Source organism: Tamandua tetradactyla, chromosome 7, assembly GCF_023851605.1.
Source record: "Tamandua tetradactyla isolate mTamTet1 chromosome 7, mTamTet1.pri, whole genome shotgun sequence".
NCBI classification, from domain to species: domain Eukaryota; kingdom Metazoa; phylum Chordata; class Mammalia; order Pilosa; family Myrmecophagidae; genus Tamandua; species Tamandua tetradactyla.
In genome coordinates, this window is record NC_135333.1 from 136,884,521 (window position 1) to 136,911,244 (window position 26,724).

Consider the following 26,724-nt stretch of genomic DNA (forward strand, 5'->3'; position numbering starts at 1 on the left):
TCTTTAGGATAAGTTTTCTGAAAGTAGGGTTCCTGGGGTAAAGAGCACATAGCAGTTTGTAGGAATTAATTCATATACTCACAAGTAATTTATTAAAGTGGCCATTTTCCTGCATTCTACCAGTCTCAAATGTCAAATTTTTTATATGTTGCCAGTCCGCAGATTAAGTGGAAAATTAGCTCACTTTTTAAAAAAATCTTTTTATTGCGATAGCTTCACAAACCATGCAGTTGGTCCAGAGTATACAATCAGTGACTCACAGTGTCATCACATGGTTGTTGTGTATTCACTGTCATGATCATTTGTAGAACATTTGCTTCACTCCAGCAAAAGAAATAAAAAGACCAAAGAAAAACCACCTACATCCCTAATCCCTTACCCCTCCCTCTCATTGACCACTAGTATGTAATCTACTCAATTTTTATTAACCCCTTTTGCCCCCTATTATTTATTCTTTGTCCTTATTTTTTTACTTATTTGTCCATACCCTGGATAAAGAGAGCATCAGGCAGGTTTTTATAATCACACAGGCACATTATAAAAGCTAAATAGTTATACAATCTTCTTAAGAATTAAGGCTACTGAGATACAATTCAACAATTCCCGGTACTTCCTTCTATCCACTCCAGTACACCATAAACTAAAAAGGGGTATCTATATAATGCATAAAAATAACCTCCAGGACAACCTCTCAACTCTTGTCTCATTTCTCTTTTCCCCCTTTGATCAAGAAGGTCTCTTAATCCCATGATGCTGGGTACTGGCTCATCCCTGGCAGTCATGTCCCACATTGCCAGGGAGCTTTGTTTCTTGGTAGTAATGTCCCACATGGAACATTGGGGGCAGTGAATTCACCTGCCAAGTTACCTTAGAGAGAAAGGACCATATCTGAGCAACAATGGACCAAATGAAAAATCAAACTTATATTTAACAAGAAATAAATGAATTATTTGCTTCAAAAATCAAGCTACAGTTTACTTGTAAATGGTTTTTCTGCTCTGTGCCTAATCACCATTTTGATGCCTTTTTTACTTCTTGGTGCCTTATGCAGAAGGAATACTTGAAGTGTGCTTTCAGGTGCCTCTCTTCAGTTAGAAAGAATTCTTGTAGTTTATTTTGCTTAGGTCGCATGTGTTCTTCCATTCTGGTCTACCCTGGAGTACTAAGGTAAATAGTACACAAACATAAATAATAAAAGTTTAGTAAGAGTTCACAGAGATTAAATTATTGTTTCTTAGTTTTCTACTTTCAAAGATGTCCAGTTCTGAATATGTAAGGTTTTAGTAAATTCCAAAAGCAGTATCTTTCCCATATTTTATTTTCATCTTCCTAACACCCTTCATTTCGTATTGTTTCTTTATACTTGCTACTTCAAAAGTTTGTTATTTCTAGTTTTACAATTATTACATACTACTGAATGACCACTAGAAGATTTATGGGAAATGTACAAATTTTTGCAGAGAGTTCTGGAAGAGAATCAAGAACATTATCATGTAGTTCAAAAATTCCTTATCCTGGGAGACACTGATGGTAAGATGTTATAATTTTATTTTTATTTTGTATGATTTCTTGTCTTCTCAGTAATTTTGTGAAATGTTTTCAAAATGATGCATATTACCATATATTTTAATCTTTTAAATATCAACTTGAATTTTATCCTAGAGTCTAAGAAGATATAAGAGTAACATGATGGCTCTTAATGGGACAGTGACTTAACAGCACTATAGGAATGTGGAATATGTTCTTGGTAGTGTTTATTTCTCTTCTTTTGATTTCATCCCTATTGCTGAATCTTTGCTTTTGATGGCTTGTAGGTTTGATGGATGAATTTAGCAAATGGCTTTCCAAAGGCAGGAACAGTCTACCTGGACACCTTCTCCGCTTCATGACTCATCTCATTTTGTTTTTCCACACTCTGGGACTACAGACCAAAGTAAATAAAAATGAACAATCTGCCCTGCCCTGCAAAAATGAGGCTGTTTATCTTTTGCCAGGAAACCACATTCTTTTTGTCATCACTGTTTTCTAGAAATGGTAATAAAGGTGCAGTTTTCTGTATAGTCTTATATGGTTGGTGATAACTTACCTTATGTGATCCTTTAAGTTTTTCAGACTACGAGAAGAGAATGCTGTGTTTGTTTCTTTAAATTCATAAATTTTAATAAATTCACAGTAAATACTCAACTCTAAACCAGCTACACTAACTGAACCACCAGATTAAGTTCTGTGTGAGTTCTTTTCTTTTTGTTTCTTTTTTCCTAAATGTTTGATAACATTTTTGTCAGAGTTAATATAGAAGGCAGATGAATACAGTAGTTTTAAATTTTGACTTGGTGTAAGATATCCTAGGTTCACATTACTCCAGCAACTGTGTAATTCCAGGTAACTATTAACCTCTCTAGGTCTTAGTTCTTCATCTGTAAAATGTGGACAACAATAGTAACTACCTGTAGTGAGTTATAATAAAGTCAAATCAGATAACATATGAACTTTGATAAGCACTTAACCTGGCATATAGTTATTACTCAATGGTCATTATTAAATCAGTAGCAGAATTTTTATTAGACATAATGCTGGTACATATAGGAAATTGTGTTTATTATTGGGTTATATCTTTTCTTTTTCCTGTGAAGGAAGAAGTTTCTATTGAAGTTTTAAAGACCTACATACAGGTAAACTTTGAAAATCTACACTTGATTCTTCTTTCCGTATTTTAATGCAAACACATTATAATGACCCTATTTTAATGCCCAGTGGCAGGATAGTCATCATAATCCATGAGATCCTAAGTATATATTTTTGGAATTTACAGTTGCTCTGTTTAGCAGCATGAATCCATTTCTGTATGAATCTCTATTTTATATGTCTAAATATTTGAATTTTTTTAAGTAAACTTTTCAAAAAACACTTTTTTGATCCTAAAATTTGTCTTATTATTGACATACTTTGATCTTTTTCTGTTTTTCAGCTTTTAATAAGTGAGAAACATACAAATCTCATAGCTTTTTATACCTGTCACTTACCTCAAGACCTAGCTGTTGCCCAGTATGCCTTGTTTTTGGAAGGTGTTACAGAATTTGAACAGCGCCACCATTGCCTGGAACTGGCTAAAGAAGCAGGTAAAAATGGTTGAGAACTTCATCTTTTGGGTTTTCTAGGTTAATTATAATTTTGATTTTAGTGGCATTTGCCCTTGTAGTCTTAAATGTTATTTTTTTCTCTTGTGAAAAGAAAAAAAAAGAATAAAATTTTGAGTACAATTCTGTTTTAGGAATAGCAAAGTTATACTGTAATTTATGTAAAATATCTCCTAATTTAAAGAATTATTATTCCAAATTTGCCAAATCATTGTGACTATTTAGAGATTAGTGCAAAAATTAATTTGTTTTTTGTCTCTTCAAAAAATTCTTTAGATTTGGATGTTGCAACAATAACAAAAACTGTAGTTGAAAATATTCGAAAGAAAGATGATGGTGAATTTAGTCATCATGACCTGGCTCCAGCCCTAGATACTGGCACTACTGAGGTAATTTGGGGTGGGGGTTGTTGTATAGCTTCAAGTTATCTTTCGTATAGTTGTTCCCTGGTGAATTAATTTACTTCTATCTTAAAATATGTTAATTTCTTTCTTTTTTTTCCGTTAAGAATTTTTGTCAGCCAAAACCCTTTGGATATAAAAATTGGCAGCAAATTTGAAGTCTTAACTAAGGGATTACTTATAGTAGTATTATCTTGAAGGACGTTTCTTTAATAGAAAAAAATCTGACCATTGGATTTTTGCTCATCAGATTGTTCTAACTACTTGATAAATCACTAACTCTTACATCACTTGCTTATTCCTGTTTTAAAAAGAAATGTAGAGCGGTGTGATGGTGGTTCAGTGGCAGAATACTTGCCTGCTGTGCTGGACATCCAGGTTCGATTCCCAGTGCCTGCCCATGTAAAAAAAAATTATTTTTTAGGAAATTATGTCCAGGAAAGAAAGTAAGTTTGGAGTAGCATTTAAAGAAATCACGTTTAAATTGGTGGGACGTAGAATATATGATCCCATATTCACAGACTGTAAGTTTTTTCCTGTAGTATAATAGAGAACTATTAAAATATGAAAATACATAAGACAAGTTAGATTCTTTCATCATTTTGTATATTTTGAGAGAAAATGATATTCACTAGACGTGCAGACATCACTTAATTTTTTAAACTTTTTTATTAATTAAAAAAAATTAACAAACAAGATATTAAGATATCATTCCATTCTACATATACAATCAGTAATTCTTAATATCATCACATAGTTGCATATTCATCATTTCTTAGAACACTTGCATCGATTTAGAAAAAGAAATAAAAAAACAACAGAAAAAGAAATAAAATGATAACAGAGAAAAAAAGATTATACATACCATACCCTTTACCCCTCGCTTTCATTTACCACTAGCATTTCAAACTAAATTTATTTTAACATTTGTTCCCCCTATAATTTATTTTTATTCCATATGTTCTACTCGTTTGTTGATTTAGTAGCTAAAAGGAGCATCAGACACAAGGTTTTCACATTTACAGAGTCTCATTGTGAAAGCTATATCATTGTTTAATCATCATCAAGAAACATGGCTACTGGAACACAGCTCTACATTTTCAGGCAGTTCCCTCCAGCCTCTCTGCTAGATCTTGAACAACAAGGTGATACCTGCTTAATGCATAAGAATAACCTCCAGGATAACCTCTCAACTCTGTTTGGAATCTCTCAGCCATTGACACTTTGTCTCATTTTACTCTTCCCCCTTTTGGTCGAGAAGGTTCTCTCAGTCTCTTGATGTTAATTCTCAGCTCATTCTAGGGTTTTTCTCAGTCCTTTGATGTTGAGTCTCAGCTCATTCCAGGATCTCTGTCCCACGTTGCCAGGAAGGTCCACACCCCTGGGAGTCATGTCCCACGCAGAGAGGGGGAGGGTGGTGAGACTGCTCGTTGTGTTGGCTGGAGAGAGAGGCCACATCTGAGCAACAAAAGAGGCTCTCTTGGGGGTGACTCTTAGGCCTAAATTTTAAGTAGACTTGACCTATCCTTTGTGGGGTTAAGTTTCATATGAACAAACCCCAAGACTGGGGGCTTAGCCTATAGCTTTGGTTGTCCACACTGCTTGTGAGAATATCAAGAATTCAACTTGGGGAAGTTGAATTTCTCCCCACTCTCACCATTCCCTGAAGGGGGCTTGCAAATACTTTTCCAGTCACAGATCGAATCACTCTGGGATCCATCGGGGCATCACTCTGGACAAACCAACAAAATCTCATGTCCTACCTGAGATTCCAAGTACTTATGACATTCAATCAAACTATCTACATGAGTTATATTAGGAAATGCTCTAGTCAAAATATAAATTTTGTAACAAATAAACATTTTTTGCTTTAGTCTCACACATAAGGTGACATTTTAAAGTATTAATTATCATCTATTTTCAGCACCCTGCAATAATGACATTCCTTTGTTCTTCCTCATGCAAAAACATTTTTAAAATTTGTACATTGTACATTTCACTATTATACACTCTAGGCATTCCTAGATTATACCATCTCCATCTTTACCATCTATCTTTCTTTCTGATTTCATTTATGTCCCCAGCCCTCCTCCCTCTATCATTCTCACATGCAGCTTCATTCAGTGTTTTAACATAATTACATTACAGTCAGGTAGTATTGTGCTGTCCATTTCTGAGTTTTTATATTCAGTCCTGTTGCACAATCTGTATCCCTTCAGCTCCAATTACCCAATATCTCACCCTATTTCTATCTCCTGATGGTCTCTGTTACCAAGGAAATATTCCAAGTTTATTCACTAATGTCAGTTCACATCAGTGAGACCATACAGTATTTGTCCTTTTGTTTCTGGCTAATCACACTCAGCATAATGTCCTTAAGGTCCATTCATGTTGTTACATACTTCATAACTTTCTTCTGTCTTACAGCTGCATAATATTCCATCGTATGTAAATGTCACCGTTTGTTTAGACAACTGTCTGTGATGGACATTTTGGCTGTTTCCATCTCTTGGTAATTGTTAATAATGCTGCTATAAACATTGGTGTGTAACTGTCCATTTGCATCCTTGGCCTCGTGTCCTTTGAGTAGAGACAGCATATAGATGGGTCCTGTTTTTTAATCCATTCTGCCAGACTATGTCTTTTGATTGGAGAGTTTAATCCATTAACATTCAGTGTTATTACTGCATGGGCAGTACTTCTACTATTTTGCCTTCTGGATTTTACATGTCATATCTAATTTTCCTTCTTTTTACCTGTACTCATAGTCTTCCTTTCTACACTCTTCACCACACCTCTCTCTTCTGTCTTCGTATCTGTCTCTAGTGTTCCCTTTAGTATTTCTTGCAGAGCTGGTCTCTTGGTCACAAATTCTCTCAGTGATTTTTTTGTCTGAAAATGTTTTAATTTCTCCCTCATTTTTGAAGGACAGTTTTGCTGGATATAGAATTCTTGGTTGGCAGTTTTTCTCTCTTAATAATTTAAATATATTATCCCACTGTCTTCTCGCTTCCATGGTTTCTGCTGAGAGATCTGCGCATAGTCTTATTGGGCTTCCCTTGTATGTGATGAATTTCTTTTCTCTTGCTGCTTTCAGGATCCTCTCTTTCTCTTTGACCGCTGACATTCTGATTATTAAATGTCTTGTAGTATGTCTATTTGGATCTGTTCTCTTTGGGGTACACTGCACTTCTTGGATCTGTAATTTTAAGTCTTTCATAAGAGTTGGGAAATTTTCAGGGATAATTTCCTCCATTAGTTTTTCTCCTCCTTTTCCCTTCTCTTCTCTTTCTGGGACACCCACAGCACATATTCGTGTGCTTCATATTGTCTTTCAATTCCCTGAGTCCCTGCTCATATTTTTCCATTTTTTTCCTTATAGGTTCTGTTTCTTGTCGGATTTCAGATGTTCTGTCCTCCAGTTTTGAAATCCTATGTTCTGTCTCTTGAAATCTACCATTGTAGGTTTCCATTTTTGTCATCTCTTCTACCATGCCTTTCATTCCCATACGTGCTGTGATTTGTTTTTTCAGACTTTCAATTTCTTCTTTTTGTTCCCTCCTTGCCTTCTTTATATCCTCCCTCAATTCATTGATTTGATTTTTGATGAGGTTTTCCATGTCTGTTCATATATTCTGAATTAATTGTTTCAGCTCCTGTATCTCGTTTGAATTGTTGGTTTGTTCCTTTGACTGGGCCATATCTTCAATTTTCCTAGTGTGGTTTGTTATTTTTTGCTGGCTTCTAGGCATTTAATTACCTTAATTAGTTTATTCTGGAGATTGCTTTCACTTCTTTTATCTAGGGTTTTTTTGCTGGGTGAATTTGTTGTCTATCTGTTCTTTGACATTCCATTCAGCTTTATCTAGACCTTTAACTTAAGTTTTGTTTGACAGAGGAGAATTTTTCAGTTCTTGTTTTCTTGTTTCTCGGCCTGCTTGTGTGGTGCCTTCCCCCCGCACACACATTTAGGAGGGTCTACTTAGATATTATATACCCCAGCCAGATTTTCCCAGACCAAACTGGCCTCCTATTAGGAGGAAAGAGTCACCTGCGTCGGTTTTCCCTGAGGGTGAGACCCAGCAGGTTGAAAGACTTTCCTGTCAAGTCTCTGGACTCTGTTTTTCTTATCCTGCCCTGTGTGTGGCGCTTGTCTGACTGCAGGTCCCACCAGCATAAGATGATGTGATACCTTTAACTTTGGCAGACTCTCCCTGCTGGAAGCGTGGTGGAGACAGAGGAGAGCTTGTAGGCTGGTTTTAATGGCTTCAAATTATCAAACCCTGGTATCTGAATTCCTTGATGGAGGGATTCCACCTGAGTTGGGCTTCACCCCTCCCCTGGGGAAGGCACAGGCTCCAGACAAGCCCCCAAAAGAGCTCACTTCTGCCTATGCCTGGGGCAGTTGCAGCCTGAAAAGTCCTGCCGCTGTATCCAGAGGCAGTCAAGCCTTTGTAGATACACAGCCACAAAAACCTCTGTTTCCTTTTTTTTTTTCCCCCTTTTTCTGTCAGTCCTGCTCCCTTGGAGCCAGGGCAAAAATGAGCAACCTCTGTTTTGATCAGGTTCACCTAAGCTGGGGGCCTATTTTTAGTGGTCAGAATTTGTTAATTAGTTCCACAGTTGGCGTTTGATTGTGCCCAGTCCCTGCTGCTGGTAAAGTCCTTTCCTTTCCCCTCTGGGAAGCGGCCTGTGTGGGAGGGGCGCTGGCCACCGCAGCTTTGGGAACTCACGGTTCAGGGGGGTGCTCGCAGCCGGTCCAGCTGGTCCAGACTGGGGTACACTGTGTGTCTGCTCACTGACATGGCCCCAAGAGCTGTTCTGTACTGTTTCTGGTTATTTAGTAGTTGTTCTGGAGGACGAACTAAAACGCGTACGTTGTTAAGCCTCCATCTTGACCCGGAATCTCGACATCACTTAATTTTACTAATTTGCAGAACATCTTAGAAAACAAAAATGTTTTTCTTTTTTTCCCCTTAAATGAATAGGAGGACCGCTTAAAGATTGATGTAATTGACTGGTTGGTATTTGATCCAGCACAGAGGGCAGAAGCATTAAAACAAGGCAATGCAATAATGAGAAAATTCTTGGGTATGCTATATTTTTATTTTGTTTTTTAAATTTTATGTTAATCTATATACTTTTGAGTTTTGTTTTTGGTGTTTTTTTAATCCTTCCACTAGTATTAAAGTCCCAAATAGCTACTCCTACATGTCATACGTGGTATAATGAAACAAAACTGTTTTAACGGTGAATATTCATTCTGCTAGTCAATTTTGAGTATAATCTCAAGGCTGTCAGACTTTGAAAAATGTAATTGCTCTTTTTAAGACATGACAGTATGTAAAGTTAACTATTTAAATATCCTTTGGTGTTACCATCACATGAAGATAAAGAAAAGCCCCAGGCTATTAGGTAGAAAGATCACCAGACTATACTTTTAACAAATGTACCTTGGGATCTGAAATGGTTAGAGTGCACTGTCAAAGTGTCAAACCAATGACTTGACACATTTAGAAAGCACTGCACTGAAGTCCATATATGTTTTTTAATTGTACATCTTTGTTTCACAGCATCAAAAAAGCACGAAGCTGCAAAAGAAGTATTTGTGAAAATTCCTCAAGATTCTATAGCTGAAATTTATAATCAGTGGGAGGAACAAGGAATGGACAGTCCACTTCCTGCCGAAGATGATAATGCTATCAGAGAACATTTGTGCATTAGAGCTTATTTGGTGAGAATATAAAGAAAACTACAGATGTGTCTTTCTTTTGAAGATTTTTCTAACTCATTCTCAGACTTTAAACTGTTGCTCTAGTACTGGCGACTGACTCATGATCTTATTTCCCTTGTCACTTTAGTACTACTCCCTGATCCGTAAGGGAATTGAAATCATCACCTGTGTTCTTTAGCATGCTCTCTAATCTGTGTTAATCAAACCAGAACAATTTCACATGGTAGACTGTGTTTTTTTCTGAAATTTATGTTTTCTTAAGATTTTTTGAATGCTTGTCTCAACTTTAATATTTCTGCTTTGGGCATTAACTGAGAAAAGCAGAATATTTTAGATTTGTTACAACTAAAACAACTACTTATGCCCATTCAGAATTCATTCAAGTAATTAAATATTACTGTGGATTCAGTATGAAGGTTTAATCTAATTTTGCCCTCTAGAAGCAAATAGGCTAGTTAAGAAGACAGCCAAGTAAAAAGGTATTCAGAGTGATAGGTATGTCTTCAAGGGGCTGAGATAGGAGCAGATGCCAGAAAACAGAATATATACCTGGTGGGGGGGGTTCATCACTTGCCAAAACATTTATTCTCATTTTTTTTCTTTTGCCTAAAATATATATTGAACAGTTTTATTTCTTGATACTGCAAGACTGTTGTAAAAGCTTTGTTAAACCTGTGAAAACTTCTTTTTGTGAGTGTTTTTTTTTTTTGTATTTTACATTTTAGGAAGCCCATGAAACCTTCAATGACTGGTTTAAGCATATGAATTCAGCTCCACAAAAGCCTACCCTGATACCTCAAGCAACTTTTACTGAGAAAGTGGCTCATGAACACAAAGAAAAGAAATACGAAGTAAGTTGAACATGGATATGAGATGTATCAATTGCATCTTAAAAATATGTTATATATTTAAACAGGTCATTTCTTCAGCATCTATATTCCTATTATAACTGTTGATTTCCTGTTAATGTTCTACTTTGAAAAAAGACATCTATTTGTTTACTTTTCTGTAGGTAATTAACCAAACAAGAGAAATATTTTCAGGTAATATTACGGTTCATTCACAAAGTTAACATGTTAGCACTTTAACTGTAATCTGTTGCTATTTATTTTTATATTTAACTGACTGAAATGCCAATTCTTTAGAATGATTTTCCATATATATTTCCATCTATACTTTACAAGTTACATTATTTTTTTGGTTTTTGTTCCATTATATGTCTGCATTGTTTTTGTTTTGTTTTGTTTTGCAGATGGATTATGGTATTTGGAAAGGGCATTTGGATGCCCTAACTGCTGATGTGAAGGAGAAAATGTATAATGTCTTGTTGTTTGTTGATGGAGGGTGGATGGTGGATGTTAGAGAGGTAAGTTGTGTGAACTATTTACACTAAAACTATTTAAAAAAAATAATAACTACTATGTCTTTGAAAGTTCTGCCTCTGAAAAAGGAGCATCTGCAGATCTCATATACTTTGTACTTGTAAATGAACATCTCATACTTCAAGCTTAGTCTAAAAATACTAGCTAGGGAATTGTAATATTTGATTCCTTGGTAAACTGTTTTCTCACATTGGATATGATCACTTGGGATACTAAAACCTTTTTTTTTAGTTTTTTTTAAATCTGAAGCTAAAAATTTAATTACATGTGTAATTTATCTCAGTTTAGGATATAAAGATAAGTCTAGTGGTATCATTCAGAAGTATGAAAAGCAGTGGCTTTCACTTCTGTGCTGTCCATTTAAAATAACCTTTGGAGCTTTTAAAGAGTATTGGGCTCTACCCCTACAGATTCTGGTTTAATTGGTTAGAAGTATAGCTGGAAAGCTTTAATGTCGCCTGTGTAGCCTGTGTTGAGAACCAAAAAAAGTATTAAAGGCTGTAAGAAAAACGAGATTAAGTACTTTCAGAAAAAGAAAAGATTGCTTCTATCTGGAAGGATCTAGACAAGATATTTGAAAAGTATAAGATTTGACTGTATCTTGAATGAATGGGTAGAATTTGGATGGGGAAAGAAAAGATGCTACAGATAATCATGTGAGAAAAGCCACTGAGGCCTGATCCCGGGGCATTCCAGAGAGAAGAGCTGCATTGGGCTCTGCAGATCTGATGATCTCAGGAGGACTGAAAATACTGGATTCTTGGATATTTAATACATAATTTTTTTTTATTAATTAAAGAAAAAAAAGAAATTAACACAACATTTAGAAATCATTCCATTCTACGTATGCAATCAGTAATTCTTAACATCATCACATAGATGCATGATCATCATTTCTTAGTACATTTGCATCGATTTAGGAAAAGAACTAGCAAAACAACAGAAAAAGATATAGAATGTTAATATAGAGGAAATAATAATAATAATAATAGTAAAAAGACAAACAAACAGACAGACAAAAAAAAAAACCTATAGCTCAGATGCAGCTTCATTCCGTGTTTTAACATGATTACTTTACAATTAGGTATTATTGTGCTGTCCATTTTTGAGTTTTTGTATCTAGTCCTGTTGCACAGTCTGTATCCCTTCAGCTCCAATTACCCATTATCTTACCCTGTTTCTAACTCCTGCTGGTCTCTGTTACCAATGACATATTCCAAGTTTATTCTTGAATGTCGGTTCACATCAGTGGGACCATACAGTATTTGTCCTTTAGTTTTTGGCTAGACTCACTCAGCATAATGTTCTCTAGGTCCATCCATGTTATTACATGCTTCATAAGTTTATTCTGTCTTGAAGCTTCATAATATTCCATCGTATGTATATACCACAGTTTGTTTAGTCACTCGTCTGTTGATGGACATTTTGGCTGTTTCCATCTCTTTGCAATTGTAAATAACGCTGCTATAAACATTGGTGTGCAAATGTCCGTTTGTGTCTTTGCCCTTAAGTCCTTTGAGTAGATACCTAGCAATGGTATTGCTGGGTCGTATGGCAATTCTATATTCAGCTTTTTGAGGAACCGCCAAACTGCTTGATACATAATTTTGAACAGAAACCCATAGGAGTATTCTTGGTATCTTTCCTTCCGCCAGTCTCCTTTTTTTACTTCCTTTTTTTTTTTTCTCTTATTTCTTCTTTTATCTCTGTTATTAAAGTTTCCACTTCTAAGCCTAATAGAACTCTACTGATTTTATAAATAATCTTGAACCTTAAGCACACTGCTCAGGCTAAACCTTTCTCTTTTAGTTAATGCTGGTGCGTATGAGGATGAAATTTAAATGTTGCAAGATACTAATTATCACTTAAATTTTAAGACTTATATGCCTTATTTATAAATCTTTGTTATTCTAATTACCAATCTTAGTAAATTTGATAGTGAAAGCCACAAAAGCAAATATGGAGTTTCATAAAATAAAATAGAATTGGGATGGGATGCACAGGTGGTTCAATGGTAGAATGCTCGCTTTCCATTTGGGAGATCTGGGTTTGATTCCTGGACCATGCATCCAAAAACAGCAACAACAACAACAACAACAAAATGGAATTGGAATGGAAGACAATAATTATATTATCTTGGTTCATCAGACACTTTAAAATCAATCACTTCAAAACTAACCCACAAAGAAGAGATTTCTTGACCATTCAAATAATAAATGATATTTTGAATCATCTCTGTTGAGTTTGGCTTAAAGTCTTTACATATTTCACAAAATAGCAATTATTCAGGGCTCCTTCTAATCACTTTTATATGAGATACATATATCATTTGTGTACCAATTAGAAAATGGTGTCCCTTCCCTTACACAGGTAAGTTCAATGTCAAGTGTGCATAGTCTGTAGAATGAAGCATTGGCTGAAATTCAGCCCCACTCACCCACTTGACCAGCCACACTTTTGCAGGGCACAGCATATACAATACTCCAATTGTTATACATTCACTGTCTCTTCTTTTTATAGTTTATAAATAATTATAGATTGATTCTATTAGTGCTGGGGACTGGTAGTCTAGATTGATTCTATTAGTGCTGGGGAAGGAGTGGACTGCTCACCTTTACCTGTTTCTCTCCACCTCCACCACATTCTTATCCAAGTCTCATCATTGGCTTCCCAGTCTTCTTTACAGTCCTTTCTGCACATAGCAGCCTATGATCTTTCATAAAATGTTAGTCTTCTACTCAGAAACCTTCTAGTGGTTTCTTACACTGAGAATAAAACCCAGAGTTCTTTTCTTTACGTGCAAATTCATACATAAACTGGACCTTGACTACCTTCCCACTGTTTAAACTAGTGCCCTTCCCCTGGCTCACTGCGTTCTAGTCTTCTATCTTTCTATGTACATTATACATCTGTCACTTTCTACGTCCTTATCCTGCATTATTTTATTAATAGTATAGTATGATAATTTGTTTTTGTATTTGTTCCCCATTAGAATGCAACCTTCCCAAAGGGAGCAACTTTGTTTTCTTTATTTCTCTGTCTCTGGCATTTAAAATTACTGGTGTGTATGCACTGTCTTCAGATTAGGGATACAGGTCAACTTCTCCTATCAAGATAAATATTAGAAATTTTCAGCTAACTGTAGTATTGTCTTCTCCTAAGATGTATTAAATTGATAGTTTTTTCTCACATGTAAGGCACTGTATGTCCCTGATGATGAATCTGTTTGTTTTTTATATTTACTGGATTTTTCAAAGCTTTTGAAATGAGATAAGAAAATTATCTTAGGCCATGGCAGAATATTTACTCCCTTTTCTTTTTGGCAAATTGCTGGGTCCATCAGGCATGATTTTAGATGGTTGGTGGCAGCTGGTCTGCTGGCATGGGAGGCCATTATAATTAGCAGAAAAGGTCACATTCAACACACCCTGTTGCAGCTGGAACACCTATGAGGAGCAGGTGGCAGAATCCATCCTGTGAAATGAGGTTTATATATATATATATATATATATGGCACGCTTCACGAATTTGCGTGTCATCCTTGTGCAGGGGCCATGCTAATCCTCTCTGTATCGTTCCAATTTTAGTATATGTGCTGCCGAAGGGAGCACTGAAATGAGGTTATTAACAGACCTGCTGCTGGTTTCAGGCAGTAAGGAAGCCAGGAACTAGGGAAACCTTGCCTCTATAGCATAGGGAAGAAGACTACATTGGAACACAAATGAAATGGCCCAGAAGGAAGCAGTCCTTTCATTCTTAATAGACACCAGATGGGAGCTCAATAATAGGAATTATGACTTGATCACTTTAAGGCTATGAAAGTAGCAAGTGCCTATTTAAGAAAACGAAGGTATTTCTTCTTTCAAAGCTAAGAAAATGCAAAATATGCATTGCATTTTAATAGTTGCTGTTAAATATTTATACCTCAAAACAGGACTAAAAGATTGATAGTAATTTTCCTTATGCATGGCAGCTTGACCTAGGTTAACCTAGTAAGTACAGTGATTCATTGGATTACCATATTACCTTTTATTGCTTCACACTTTCACTTATATCTGCCTTTGGGAAATGTTCATAAAGCCTCTCATATTATGATTTTTTTTACTGATTAATATTACTGTCACAAGTAAAAACTTTTTCCAGACTTCCCAGGGAGACTGCTTCTTTTAAAAATTAGTCTTTTCAAGGAGCCAGTTCATTGTTTTTGCTTCTTCTGGTTTTTTGTTTTGTTTTGTTTTATGCTATGAGCTCTGGATTTCCTTCCTATTTTTAAGACTATTTCGTAAATTTTAATTTGGCTTGATACATTTTTATTTTTTTAATTACTTTCTAAGTTTTTTATAGAAAGAATATAGTGGATGTCAGAGGTCTCTTTTTTTTCTGCATTCTTACTGTCCACATAGTTAATTTTAAAAAAGAGCCATGTGTACAGTTTTTATTTCCTAGGCTGTTCCAGTAAGTACCATGAAATGGGTCGGTTTGGACAATAGGAATTTATTAACTTACAGTTTGGGGCCAGGGAAATGTTCAAATCAAGGCAATGGATTCTTCCTGAAGACCAGCTGCCCTCCATGTTTGGCTCCTCTATCACATGACAGCATCAGCTGGTCTCCCCCTTCTCTTCTGGTTTTCACTGACTTCAGCTTCTTGCTTTAGTGGCTTTCTCTCCCTTTCTTTACAAAGAATTCCAGTAGTAAGGTTAAGACCTATTCTGATTAAGGTGAGTCACACCTGAACTGAAGTAGCCTCATCAAAAGGTCCTACTTTTGGTTACACAGGAATGGATTAGATTTAAGAACATGTTTTTCTGGGGTACATACAGCTTTAAACCACCATGTATACTTATAAGGAAATGCTAATTATTTTCATTACAGTACATTTTCCCCATGTATCTATTAGTTCTGTCTCATTTTTATTATTCAAATCTGTAGTTTTCTTTAATTTTTCAGTTTAAATTTTTTAAAATTATACAAAGAAGTCATAAATTCATTCTACTTGTTTAAAAGTAAGGTTTGCAGTTCCACTTGGACCTCCCTGTGTGCCCTCCCCTATCCTGACCCTTCTTTTACCCAACCACAGTCACTGCTATCAGTCTAGTGTGTCCTTTCAGACTTCTTCATATCTATCTAAATTTATACCTGGGTATATCTGGGGCAATAGTGATTCTTTAATTTTCAGTTTTGATTTATGCTCTAATGGTGTTCATTCTCATTTATGCATGTTTTTTTCCCAAGGCATAATAAGTTTATTAGAAATACAAATTTAGAGGCTTTTTTTTTTCAATTTTTACAATACCCATTACCCCTCTAGAGTATTCTTTGTTCATCTTTTTTTTTTTTACCATGAGATCTACTAGATAGTGTGTTTCAACCCTGTCTTGGTTTTTTAATGTGCCATGATAAGCTTTAGAGAAACCCTTCAGCTTCTTACCTGTTACATTTTGTTTTTGATACACTACTTGACTTTTCTGTTTTGAAGAGTATTTACCTTGAGGTTGTTTAAATGACTAATTGATGACTGGTTTGTAGGATGCCGAAGAAGACCATGAAAGAGCACATCAGATGGTTTTACTGAGGAAGCTTTGTCTACCAATGCTGTGCTTTCTGCTTCATACTATATTACATAGTACTGGTCAGTATCAGGAATGCCTACAGTTAGCTGATATGGTATCCTCTGAGCGCCACAAACTATATCTGGTAAGTTCTAGAGCAGTTGCAGTTTTAAATTTTAGTGATTAATAAGCTCATAGTAATGTTTAATTTTATGACCTGTGTTATCTTTTTTAGTTCTTTGCTTTTCTTAATGATCTAGTTTTAATGTGTATGCTTCTTTTTAAAAATGTTGACATTTGTAAGCAGTTAGAAGTATATAGGCTGTCTTTGAGAAATAGCTTTGAAGTTCCTGAACCACTATAATTTATTAGCCTCTGTATAAATCTTAAAGGAATTTCTTTTGGTATTGAGCTAATCGGATTGACTAGGTGATTGCAAGTTATGCTTCTGATATTAAACTAATCAGATTAACTAGGTAACCTCAAGTTCATGCTTCATCTTTGTTCTCATTCTTCTTTCTTTTTTAAAAAATCAGGTATTTTCTAAGGAAGAGCTACGAAAATTGCTACAGAAGCTAAGGGAATCCTCTCTAATGCTTCTCGACCAGGGACTTGATCCATTAGGATATGAAATTCAGTCATAATTCATCGATTCTTCATAATCCCACTAATTTCCATGATAAATGGAGTTCTTGTAAAATACGCATATTTGTAATTCCTTATTTGTTTTTTTTTGTATCAACATGGGGTAGGGAACTGTAAAATTAAGACATCTGAATTTTGTACTTTTCAGAATATTATGTTGATACTTGGACATTTTTAATGTATAATATCAGTATTTCCCTAACTGTGTTTATTAATGAAATTATATAAGAATAAAAAAATTACGTTCTTACAAATTCTGTGATTGGATTTCTATTACATAACAAGGAAATTAAATTTCTTATTATCTTAAGTTTTTCCTGTAATTATAAATACTTTGATACCTTAAAATTATGAACAGGATGGAAAGTAGATTCATTTTTCAGCCAAGTAAGTATGAAATTTCTCATTTATCATAAAATTTAGTGTTTTTAAAAATTATAATTAAGAAAATGAATATGGCAAGAATGTTTCCTAAAATAATATTAACCTTTATACTGAAGACATTTCTAGTTTAGTAACTCACTCATCAAACCTGCTTTTAAAATGAGTTGGGGGTGGGCCGTGGTGACTCAGCAGGCAGAGTTCTCGCCTGCCATGCCAGAGACCCAGGTTCACTTCCCAGTGCCTGCCCATGTGTATTAGTTAGGGTTCTCTAGAGAAACAGAATCAACAGGAAACACTAACAAACATAAAATTTATAAAAGTGTCTCAAGTAACCATGGGAACACAGAGTCCAAAATCCGTAGGGCAGGCTGTGAAACCAACAATTCCAAATGGAGGGTCTGGATGAACTCCACAGGAGAAGCTTGCCGGCCGAAGCAGGAAGAGAACCTGTCTCTTCTGAATCCTCCTTAAAAGGCTTCCAATGATTAGATTAAGCGTCACTCACTGCAGAAGACACTCCCCTTGGCTGATTACAAATGGAATCAGCTGTGGATGCAGCTGAGATGATCATGATTTAATTCTATGAAATGTCCTCATCACAACAGACAGGCCAGCACTTGCCCAACCAGACAAACAGGTACCATTCACTTGGCCAAGTTGACACATGAACCTGACCATGACATCATGCAAAAAAAAAAAATGAGTTGGGACATAATAAAGACATAAAATAGCATCTTGCACACAGTAAGCACTCAGTAAATTAGGAAATACAAAATGAGTAAGATCTAATCCTTTCAGTAGGAGAAATACAATCAATTTATTAAAAGGGATCATTTAAAAAAATAAGTAAATCTGAGCAGGAAGAAAAAAATTCAAGCCTAAGGGCACTCTAGAAAACAGCAGAGATTTTTGGTTGAGTTGAGCACTCTATGAAAGCAACAATCTAAACCATAGGCCATCTAGTTTACCACAGAGAACTAGGGCAAATACAACTAAGAAGAATGCTCTTGGAGTCAGAAACAAACCTTAAAAACTGACTTCAAAATAATAGTGACAATGCATTGGATAATTATAACTTATGAATAAGTGAAATGAATATCAGCAATATTGAAAAAGATGGGAAGGAGGATTGGGAATATTCTTATAAGGTTCCTTAACTACCATGAAGTGAAGCCATAAAGGGTTAATTGACAGTGGCCTTAGTTGTAAATGTATACTGCAAACTCTAGGGCAACCATACAAAAATGAAATTTAAAAAGGAAGCAGAACTCATTTGCTAAGAGAGGGAAGAAAATGGAATAATATAAAATGCACAATTAAAACCAAAGCATGCAGAAAAAAACAATAAACAGAAATATAGCTTAATGTAATACCTGGATACATCCCAGAGTATATTGAGCAGATAATTTTAAAATATTGGCAAAGTCCCTTAAGGGATGGGAGAAAAAATATGGAACTATTAAACTTTACCACTTGGGAAACCCCTGATACTGTCTCACACATTAGGGACTCCCAAGTCAAATAGCCAAGCCCTTGATCTCGAGGCTTGCCCTTACGAAACCTGTTTCTGTAGCAGAGAAGTTATACCTACCTACAGTTATGTCTAATTATTACTTCAAGACAACCTCTTCTGTTGCTCAGATGTGGCCTCTCTCTCTCAAGCCCAACTCTGCAAGGAAAATCATTATCCTCCCCCTTATATGGGACATGACATCCAGGGATGAAAGTTTCCTTGGCAACATGGAACATGACTCCTAGGGATGAGCCTGGTCCTGGTACTGTGGGATCAACAATTTTGTACTTTTCAGAATTTCAACAATGCCATCCTCACCAAAAGGGGGTTAAAGAAATGTAGCAAAATAAGGTATCAGTGACTAAGAGAGCTCACATAGCCAAGAAGCTATTCTGGAGGCTACTCTTAGGCTAGCTTCAGCTAGATATTGGTGATTACCAGGGTTTGCCAAACCCCAGTGTTCTAGTTTGTAATCTGCTGGAATGCAATATTCCAGAAACAGAACAGCTTTTAAAAGGGGGACTTTATTAAGTTGCAAGTTCATAGTTCCAAGGCTGTAAAAATGTCCAAATTTTTATCCAAGAGATTACCTTTACTCAAGAAAGGCTTATGAAGTTGGGGTTTCTCTTTCAGCTGGGAAGCAACATAGTGACATCTGCTAGCTTTTTCTCCTGGTTTCTTGTTTCATGAAGCTCTGCCAGGAGTCTCTGGCTGTGTGGACTCTGTTGTTCTGGTGGCTCTCTCGACTCTGGTGGTTCTGAAGCTTTTTCCAGAATGGTTCCCTTTTAAAGGGCTCCAGGAAGCAATCCTACCTTGAATGGATAGAGACATATCTCCATGGAAACCATCTAATCAAAAGTTACCACCCACAATTGGGTGGGTCACATCTCCATGGAAATAATCAAAAAGCTCCCACCCAGCAATATTGAATGAAGAATAAAGAACTTGGCTTTTCTGGAGAACACAGTAGATTCAAACCAGCACATTCCATCCTTTGGACCCCAAAAAAGACATGTTCTTTCCAAATGCACTGTGGAATCGACAACACCTTTCTGACCAAAAAGGGGAAAAGAAATGTAACAAAATAAGGTATCAGTGGCTAAGAGAGTTCAAATAGAATTGAGAAGCTATTCTGGGGGCTACTCTTATGCATTCTTCAGCTAGATATATCTAATTGCCACTGTTAAATCCCAAACAACATCATTCCTGTTACTCAAGAACACCATGGGCTTTATCTGAGATTCTACAAATGTTTCATGCATTGTTTTCTTTCCAGAAACCTGTAACCTCCAGATGGTTCCTACGCCAGGTAAATCCTAAAATCCAGATGGGCCAGCTTCCCCAAGAAAATCAACTAGTTGTATCCTTTCATCCCATAGTATCAACACACCTTTTCAACATGAAAAAGTTAGACTGGGCAGAGCCCAAATATCCCTAAAGATTGGGAGAGGGATCAAGGAGAAGGAGGAGTTAGAATAGAGAAGACAGGATTTAACAAATGAGTATGACTGCTGAATCATTATACTGATATTTCTTTTAGTCTCCAGTGTTTCAGAACAGGTAAAAGAAAAACTTGAAATTGTGGAACTGCAATTAATACCAAAGGTTGAAATCTGATCTATAACTACTTGTTAAAATGTACTTGGAAATTTATTGCTTTTTTGAATATATATTTCACAATTAAAAAATATATATCTGGGCAGGACACAGTGGCTCAGGAGGCAGAGTTCTTGCCTGCCATGCTGAAAACCTGGGTTCAATTCCTGGTACCTGCTCATGCAAAAAAAAAAAAAAAAAACATTAAAAAAATAGAGATCAGGGAAAGCTAGTCAAAGACAGTTCTGTAAAACCACTATTATCTCATGGTACCTGTGTACATGCCCAAGTCTGTGCCCACTGAGGAATGATACCAGAGGCTTCACATGCAGGCAAAATAGATGTCACTAAAATAGTCCAACCAAGTCCTGAAGTGAATACACAATAACAACATGCCCCAGAAAGGGAGAGGGAGAGATCAGTATTCAGAGTTGCTTCATTATCTAAAATATCTAACTTTCAACAACATCAAAAATGCTATATGAAAAAAAAAAAAGGAAAATTGCCAATACACAGAGAAAAAGCAGGCAATAGAAATTACCAATAAGAGGACCCAAATGTCATACTTAACAAAGATTTCAAAGTAGCCATTATACTACATTCATTATAAATAGTCTAAATGAGCTAAAAGAAAACCAGGCTTAAAGTAGAAAAGTATGGATTTTCGGGAAGATGGCTGGCTAGAGTAGCTTGAGATTAGCCCTGCTCCATGGAAAAGTTAGAGAAGGGACAGAAGGGTGACAGAGGCAGTGATTCGGGAGTGCAGCTGCCCTGGGAGAGCCTTCTGCACCACATGCGGGATCCCTGGTTACAGAGGCCAAGGGTCAGAGAGGAAGAAAGCTGGAGCCCGATGTGGAGGTGCAGAGCTGCAGAGCTGCCGAGCCTGCGGGACTGCGTGGATGGGAACACAGAACTGGGAACAGTCCTAGAACTGCACATGCACACAGCCCTCAGCCTCACTTCCCAGCTCTGAGAAAGTGCCGACATCTGCCCCCCAATCCACGAAGGCATAACGCTGACCTGCTGCCACAGCTCTACACGTGCACACAAAGGGCCCCATGCTTTAGACCAGCACACCCCAGGGTTACACCCTCCCGACTGGTGCACCCACACAGCTATCATCCCCTGGCTGCTGGGCGCCCACATTCACAAGCATCAGCATAATATCCCCAACCTGTGCCCATACCTGCCCTGAAACAAATCACTGCACTGAGTGCCCCACCCCATGCCCACAAACACAAGGCCTTGGACTACTGAAAGAAATCAACTCCCAAGTAAATCAATCAAGATACTTACATGCCACAAAGACAGCAGAAGATCAATAAGCATATCACAATGCAGACAGATACAGCCCTGCCTAATGGCCAAATTAAAACACCAAAGGAGACCCAGACATTGGAACAACTAATCAAAGACATTCATACAACTCTACTTCATAAAATAAGTGGTTAGCAAATGACATAAAGGACAGTAGAAGAGCACCAAGAGGAATTTGAAAGAATAAATAGAAAAATAGCAGAAATCACAGAGATTAAAGACTCTGTTGACCAAATAAAAAACATACTAGAGGCACACAACACCAGATTTGAAGAGATAAAAGAAAGAATAAGTGATACAGAGGACAGGATAATTGACTTCGAAGACTCAAAACAGCATATGGCAAAATGGCAAAAAAAAAAAAAGATGGAAAAAATTGAATGGGAACTCAGGGAAATGATAGACAAAACAAAGCGTATAAATAAAAGAATCACTGGTGTCCCAGAAGGAGAGGAGTAGTAAAGGGCTAGGAAGAGTACTTGAGGATATAATGGGGGAAAACTTCCCACCCCTCATAAAGGACATAAATATACAAGACAAAGAATCACAAAGAACTCCAAACAGAATAAATCCAAATAGGCCTTCCCCAAGGCACATACTAATCAATCTGAGAAGCAGAAAATCCTAAAAGTGGCAAAAGAAAAACAATTACTATATACAAAGGAAACCAAATAAGACTAAGTTCAGACTGCTGAACTAGCATTCTGGAGGCAAGAAGGCAGTGATATAATATATTCAAGACCCTGAAAGAGAAGACTTCCAGCCAAGAATTCTGTACCCAGCCAAATTGTCCTTCAAAATTGAGGGAGAGATTAAAGTTTTCACAGACAAAGAAGTCCTGAAAGAATCTGTCAACAAGAGACCAGCCCTACAAGAAATAGTAAGGGAGTTCTGCCTACTGGGAAAAAAAAAAAACAGGAAAGGGAGGTCTGGAGGAGGGCACAGAATTGACAAGTACCACTAAGGGTAATTTAAAGAATATTAAGAGACAGAGGGATAAGAATTTATAGATCTGACAAATAAAATAAAAAAGATAAGATGGTGGATTCAAGAAACACCTTTTCAGTAATAACTTTGAATGTTAATGGACTAAACATACCAATTAAAAGATACAGAATGGCAGAATGGATTAAGAAACAATTCAGCTATATGCTGCTTACAAGAGACTCATCTTAGACACAAGGATACAAATAGATTGAAAGCAAAAGATGGAAAAAGATTTTCTACTCAAGTTGTAACCAAAATAAAGCAGGAATAACTATACTAATCTCAGACAAAATAGACTTTAAATATAAAGATATCATAAGAGACAAAGAAGGACACTATATACTGATTAAAGGGTCAATTCACCAAGAAGATACAACAATCATAAATGTTTATGTTCCCAATCAAGGAGCTCCAAAGTACATGAGACAGACATTGGCAAAACTGAAGGGAGCGATAGATGTTTCAACAATAATAGTAGGAGACTTCAATATACCACTCTCCTCTATAGATAGAACAACCAGTTCAGAAGATTAACAAGGAAATAGAGAAGTTAAATAACTTGATAAATGAATTAGGCCTAACAGATATATATAGGTCATTGCACCCACTTCTCTAGTGCTAATGGAACATTCTTCAGGATAGATCATATGCTGGGGCGCAAAACAGGTCTTTATAAATTTAAAAATATTGAAATTTTCAAAGCATTTTCTCTGATCACAATGGGATGAAGCTGGATCTCAATAACCACCAAAGAATGAGAACATTCACAAATATATGGAGATTAAATAACACACTCTTAAACAACCAGTGGGTCAAAGAAGAAATTGCTAGAGAAATCAGTAGCTATCTGGAGATGAATGAAAATGAGAATACAACTTATCAGAACTTATGGGATGTGGCAAAAGCTGTGCTGAAAGGGAAATTTATTGTCCTAAATGCCTATATTAAAAAACAAGAAAGAGGGCAGACCATGGTGGCTCAGCAGGCATAGTTCTCGCCTGCCATGCCAGAGACCCAGGTTCATTTCCCAGTGCCTGTTCATGCAAAAACAAAAAACCAAAATAACAACAACAAAACAAACAAACAAGAAAGAGCAAAAATTGAGGACTTAACTGCACGCATGGAGGAACTTGAGAAAGAACAGCAAACTAACCCTAAAGCAAATAGAAGAGAAATAACAAAGTTTAAAGCAGAGATAAATGAATGGGAGAACAATAGAAAGAATCAATAAAACCAAAATTTTGTTCTTTGAGAAAATCAATAAAATTGATGGGCCACAAGCAAGACTGACAAAGAAAAAAAGAGAGAGGATGCAAATAAATAAAATCAGAAATGGGGGAGGGGGTGCATCACCACAGACCCTAAGAAGTAAAAGAAATCGTAAGAAGATATTATAAACAGCTATACACCAACAAACTAGACAACTTAGATGAAATGGACAAATTCCTGGAAACACACAAATGAGCTACACTGACTCAGGAAGAAATAGAAGATCTCAACAAACCAATCACAAGCAAAGACATTCAATCAATCATCAAAAATCTTCCTACAAAGAAAAGCCCAGAACCAGATGGCTTCACAGGGGAATTTTATCAACTATTCCAGAAAGAACTAACACCAATCTTGCTCAGACTTTTCCAAAAAATTGAGGAAAAAGGAACTCTACCTAACTCATTTTAATACCAAAACCAGGTAAAGATGCTATAAGGAAAACTACAAGTCAATCTCCCTAATGAACACAGATGCAAAAATTCTCAATAAAATATTAGCAAATCGAATCCAACAACACATTAAAAGAATTTATATACCATGCCAAGTGGGGTCTATACCAGGAATGCAAGGATGGCTCAAGATAAGAAAATCAATGTAGTAGAGCACATTAAAAAATCAAAAGGGGAAAACTACATGATCACCTCGATTGATGCTGGCAAAGCATTTGACAAAATTCAGCATCCTTTTCTAATAAAAACAATCCAAAAGATAGGAAGCAAAGGTAACTACCTCAATATAATAAAGGGAATATATGAGAAGCTGATAGCCAGCATCGTACTCAATGGAGAGAGACTGAAAGCCTTCCCCCTAAGATCAGGTACAAGACAAGGATGCCTGCTGTCACCACTATTATTCAACATTGTACTAGAGGTTCTAGCTAGATCAATCAGGCAGAACAAAGAAATAAAAGGCATCCAAATTGGAAAGGAAGAAGTAAAACTCTCATTATTTGCAGATGATATGATACTATACTTGGAAGATCCTGAGAAATCTACAGCAAAGTTACTTGAGCTAATAAACAAATTCAGCAAGGTGGCAGGATATAAAATTAATGTGCAAAAATCAGTAACATTTCTATACACAAGCAGTGACCTAACTGAGAAGTCAGTTAAAGAAAAAAATTCCATTCAAAATAGCAAATAAAAGAATCAAATACTTAGGAATGAACTTAACTAGGGATGTAAAGGACTTGTAGACAGAAAACTACATAACATTGCTAAAAGAAATAAAAGAAGATCTAAATAGGTGGAAAGACATTCCCTGCTTATGGATAGGAAGGCTAAATATAGTTAAGATGTCAGTTCTCCCCAAATTGATCTACAGATTCAACACATTACCAATCAAAATTCCAACAACATACTTTGGATGTTCATAGCAGCATTATTCACAATTGCACCAAAAGATGGAAACAAAGCAAATGCCCATCAACAGACAAGTGGATCAACAAAATGTGGTATATACATACGATGGAATATTATGCAGCAGTAAGATAAAATAATGTCCTGAAGCACATGACAAGATGGATGAGCCTTGAGGACATAATGCTGAGCGAAATTAGCCAGACACAAAAGAATAGGGACTGTGTGATTCCACTTTTATGACCAGCATAAAGGTATAATCAGAGGATTATAATACAGAATATAGGGGACTTAGAGATACACAGACGCTAGAGATGGGTGATTGCTTAGCTAATGAGGTTGAACTCCAATGTAAGGGAATAGATAGTGAAGGTGATTCTCTAGTGGCTCTAGAAGTAATATTACCATATTGAAGATGAACAAGATTGAAAGGGGTTGTATAGACCTACGTGTCCCACTGATAAACACTAGAAATATGAATGAGTTCTTGTAGGAATTACTTCAAATATATGATTCTTGAATACAGAGCTTTAAGTCCAGGGTACAGGGGAAAATGCTATTGCCTGCTATTATGTTCAACAGGAAACTTTCAGCACTACCACAGAAATGGCAGAGGTAAATAATGGGGTGAGGGACAAGAGTTAAGAGGAAGTCTAGATTTCCTATTTGGTGAGGGTGTGTTTATTGGTTTTCTGTCTCTTGGAAACAATGAAATTACCTAAAATTGAGACTGTTGATGGACTGTGGACTTTGGGCCTTCTACATGATGCCTGATGAATGCAGGTGGCTGAAGGATGCACTGACGGAGAAGTAGATTGGCGAGCGATGGTGTATACTTATGAACGAAGGTTGTGCTGCTACAAAAAGGAACGATGTCATGAAGCATGCAATGATGTGAATGAACATGTGGGACATTTGGTGAGACAAAATAAACCTGAAACAAAAAAACAACAACAATGGTATGGTCACCTTTAGAAAATGGGCCTAGATTGTAAGCTTTTATAGCAGACACATTAGGTTTGGAGTGGTGATTATTATTTCTGGATTTTTGAGAGGCTGTTATATATATATATATATATATATATATATATATAACCTTATATTTAGAAATAAGAATGAGGCTGAACAGGTTGAGGTTAAAGTAATTCAGAACATAGGGGTAAGGAAGACAGTGTCTATATTTTAGAATCACAATTACTCTTTTTTTTTTTTACTTTTATCCAGATTTATATAGAACTCTCAAATACAACATAAAATAAAGTTCAAACAATCAGATTAAACATAGGCAAAATATTTGGACAACTACCTCATCAAAAATGACATATGAACTGCAGATAATCATAAGAAAGGATGGTCAACATTATCTTTATTCATTAAAGTAATACAAAATAGACACAACAAGATACCACTATATTTTTACTAGAAGGACTAAAATTAAAAAGGTTTG

The 26,724-nt window shown here is 36.1% G+C and overlaps 1 protein-coding gene, 1 long non-coding RNA gene and 1 other non-coding gene across 3 annotated transcripts in view; 1 reads left to right on the forward strand and 2 right to left on the reverse strand.

Annotated features, from left to right (window-relative positions):
* Positions 1-17,083, forward strand: part of NUP107 (nucleoporin 107) — a 62,748-nt gene extending 45,665 nt beyond the window's left edge. The window contains exons 18-28 of the mRNA XM_077111359.1: positions 1,461-1,530; positions 1,815-1,933; positions 2,634-2,672; positions 2,969-3,119; positions 3,414-3,526; positions 8,527-8,629; positions 9,112-9,272; positions 9,998-10,123; positions 10,525-10,638; positions 16,183-16,350; positions 16,742-17,083. Of these exons, the coding sequence (XP_076967474.1) occupies positions 1,461-1,530; positions 1,815-1,933; positions 2,634-2,672; positions 2,969-3,119; positions 3,414-3,526; positions 8,527-8,629; positions 9,112-9,272; positions 9,998-10,123; positions 10,525-10,638; positions 16,183-16,350; positions 16,742-16,849 (1,272 nt within the window). The 3' untranslated portion in view covers positions 16,850-17,083. The remainder of the gene's footprint in view (positions 1-1,460; positions 1,531-1,814; positions 1,934-2,633; positions 2,673-2,968; positions 3,120-3,413; positions 3,527-8,526; positions 8,630-9,111; positions 9,273-9,997; positions 10,124-10,524; positions 10,639-16,182; positions 16,351-16,741) is intronic.
* LOC143642676 (uncharacterized) overlaps positions 129-26,724 on the reverse strand; it is a 35,864-nt gene continuing 9,268 nt past the window's right edge. The window contains exons 2-4 of the long non-coding RNA XR_013155790.1: positions 3,897-3,932; positions 3,024-3,107; positions 129-1,162 (exon numbers count right to left, since the gene is read on the reverse strand). This is a non-coding gene — a long non-coding RNA (uncharacterized LOC143642676). The remainder of the gene's footprint in view (positions 1,163-3,023; positions 3,108-3,896; positions 3,933-26,724) is intronic.
* On the reverse strand, positions 14,159-14,265 carry LOC143642920 (U6 spliceosomal RNA). Its single transcript, XR_013155979.1, has one exon. It is a non-coding gene; the product is annotated as a U6 spliceosomal RNA (small nuclear RNA).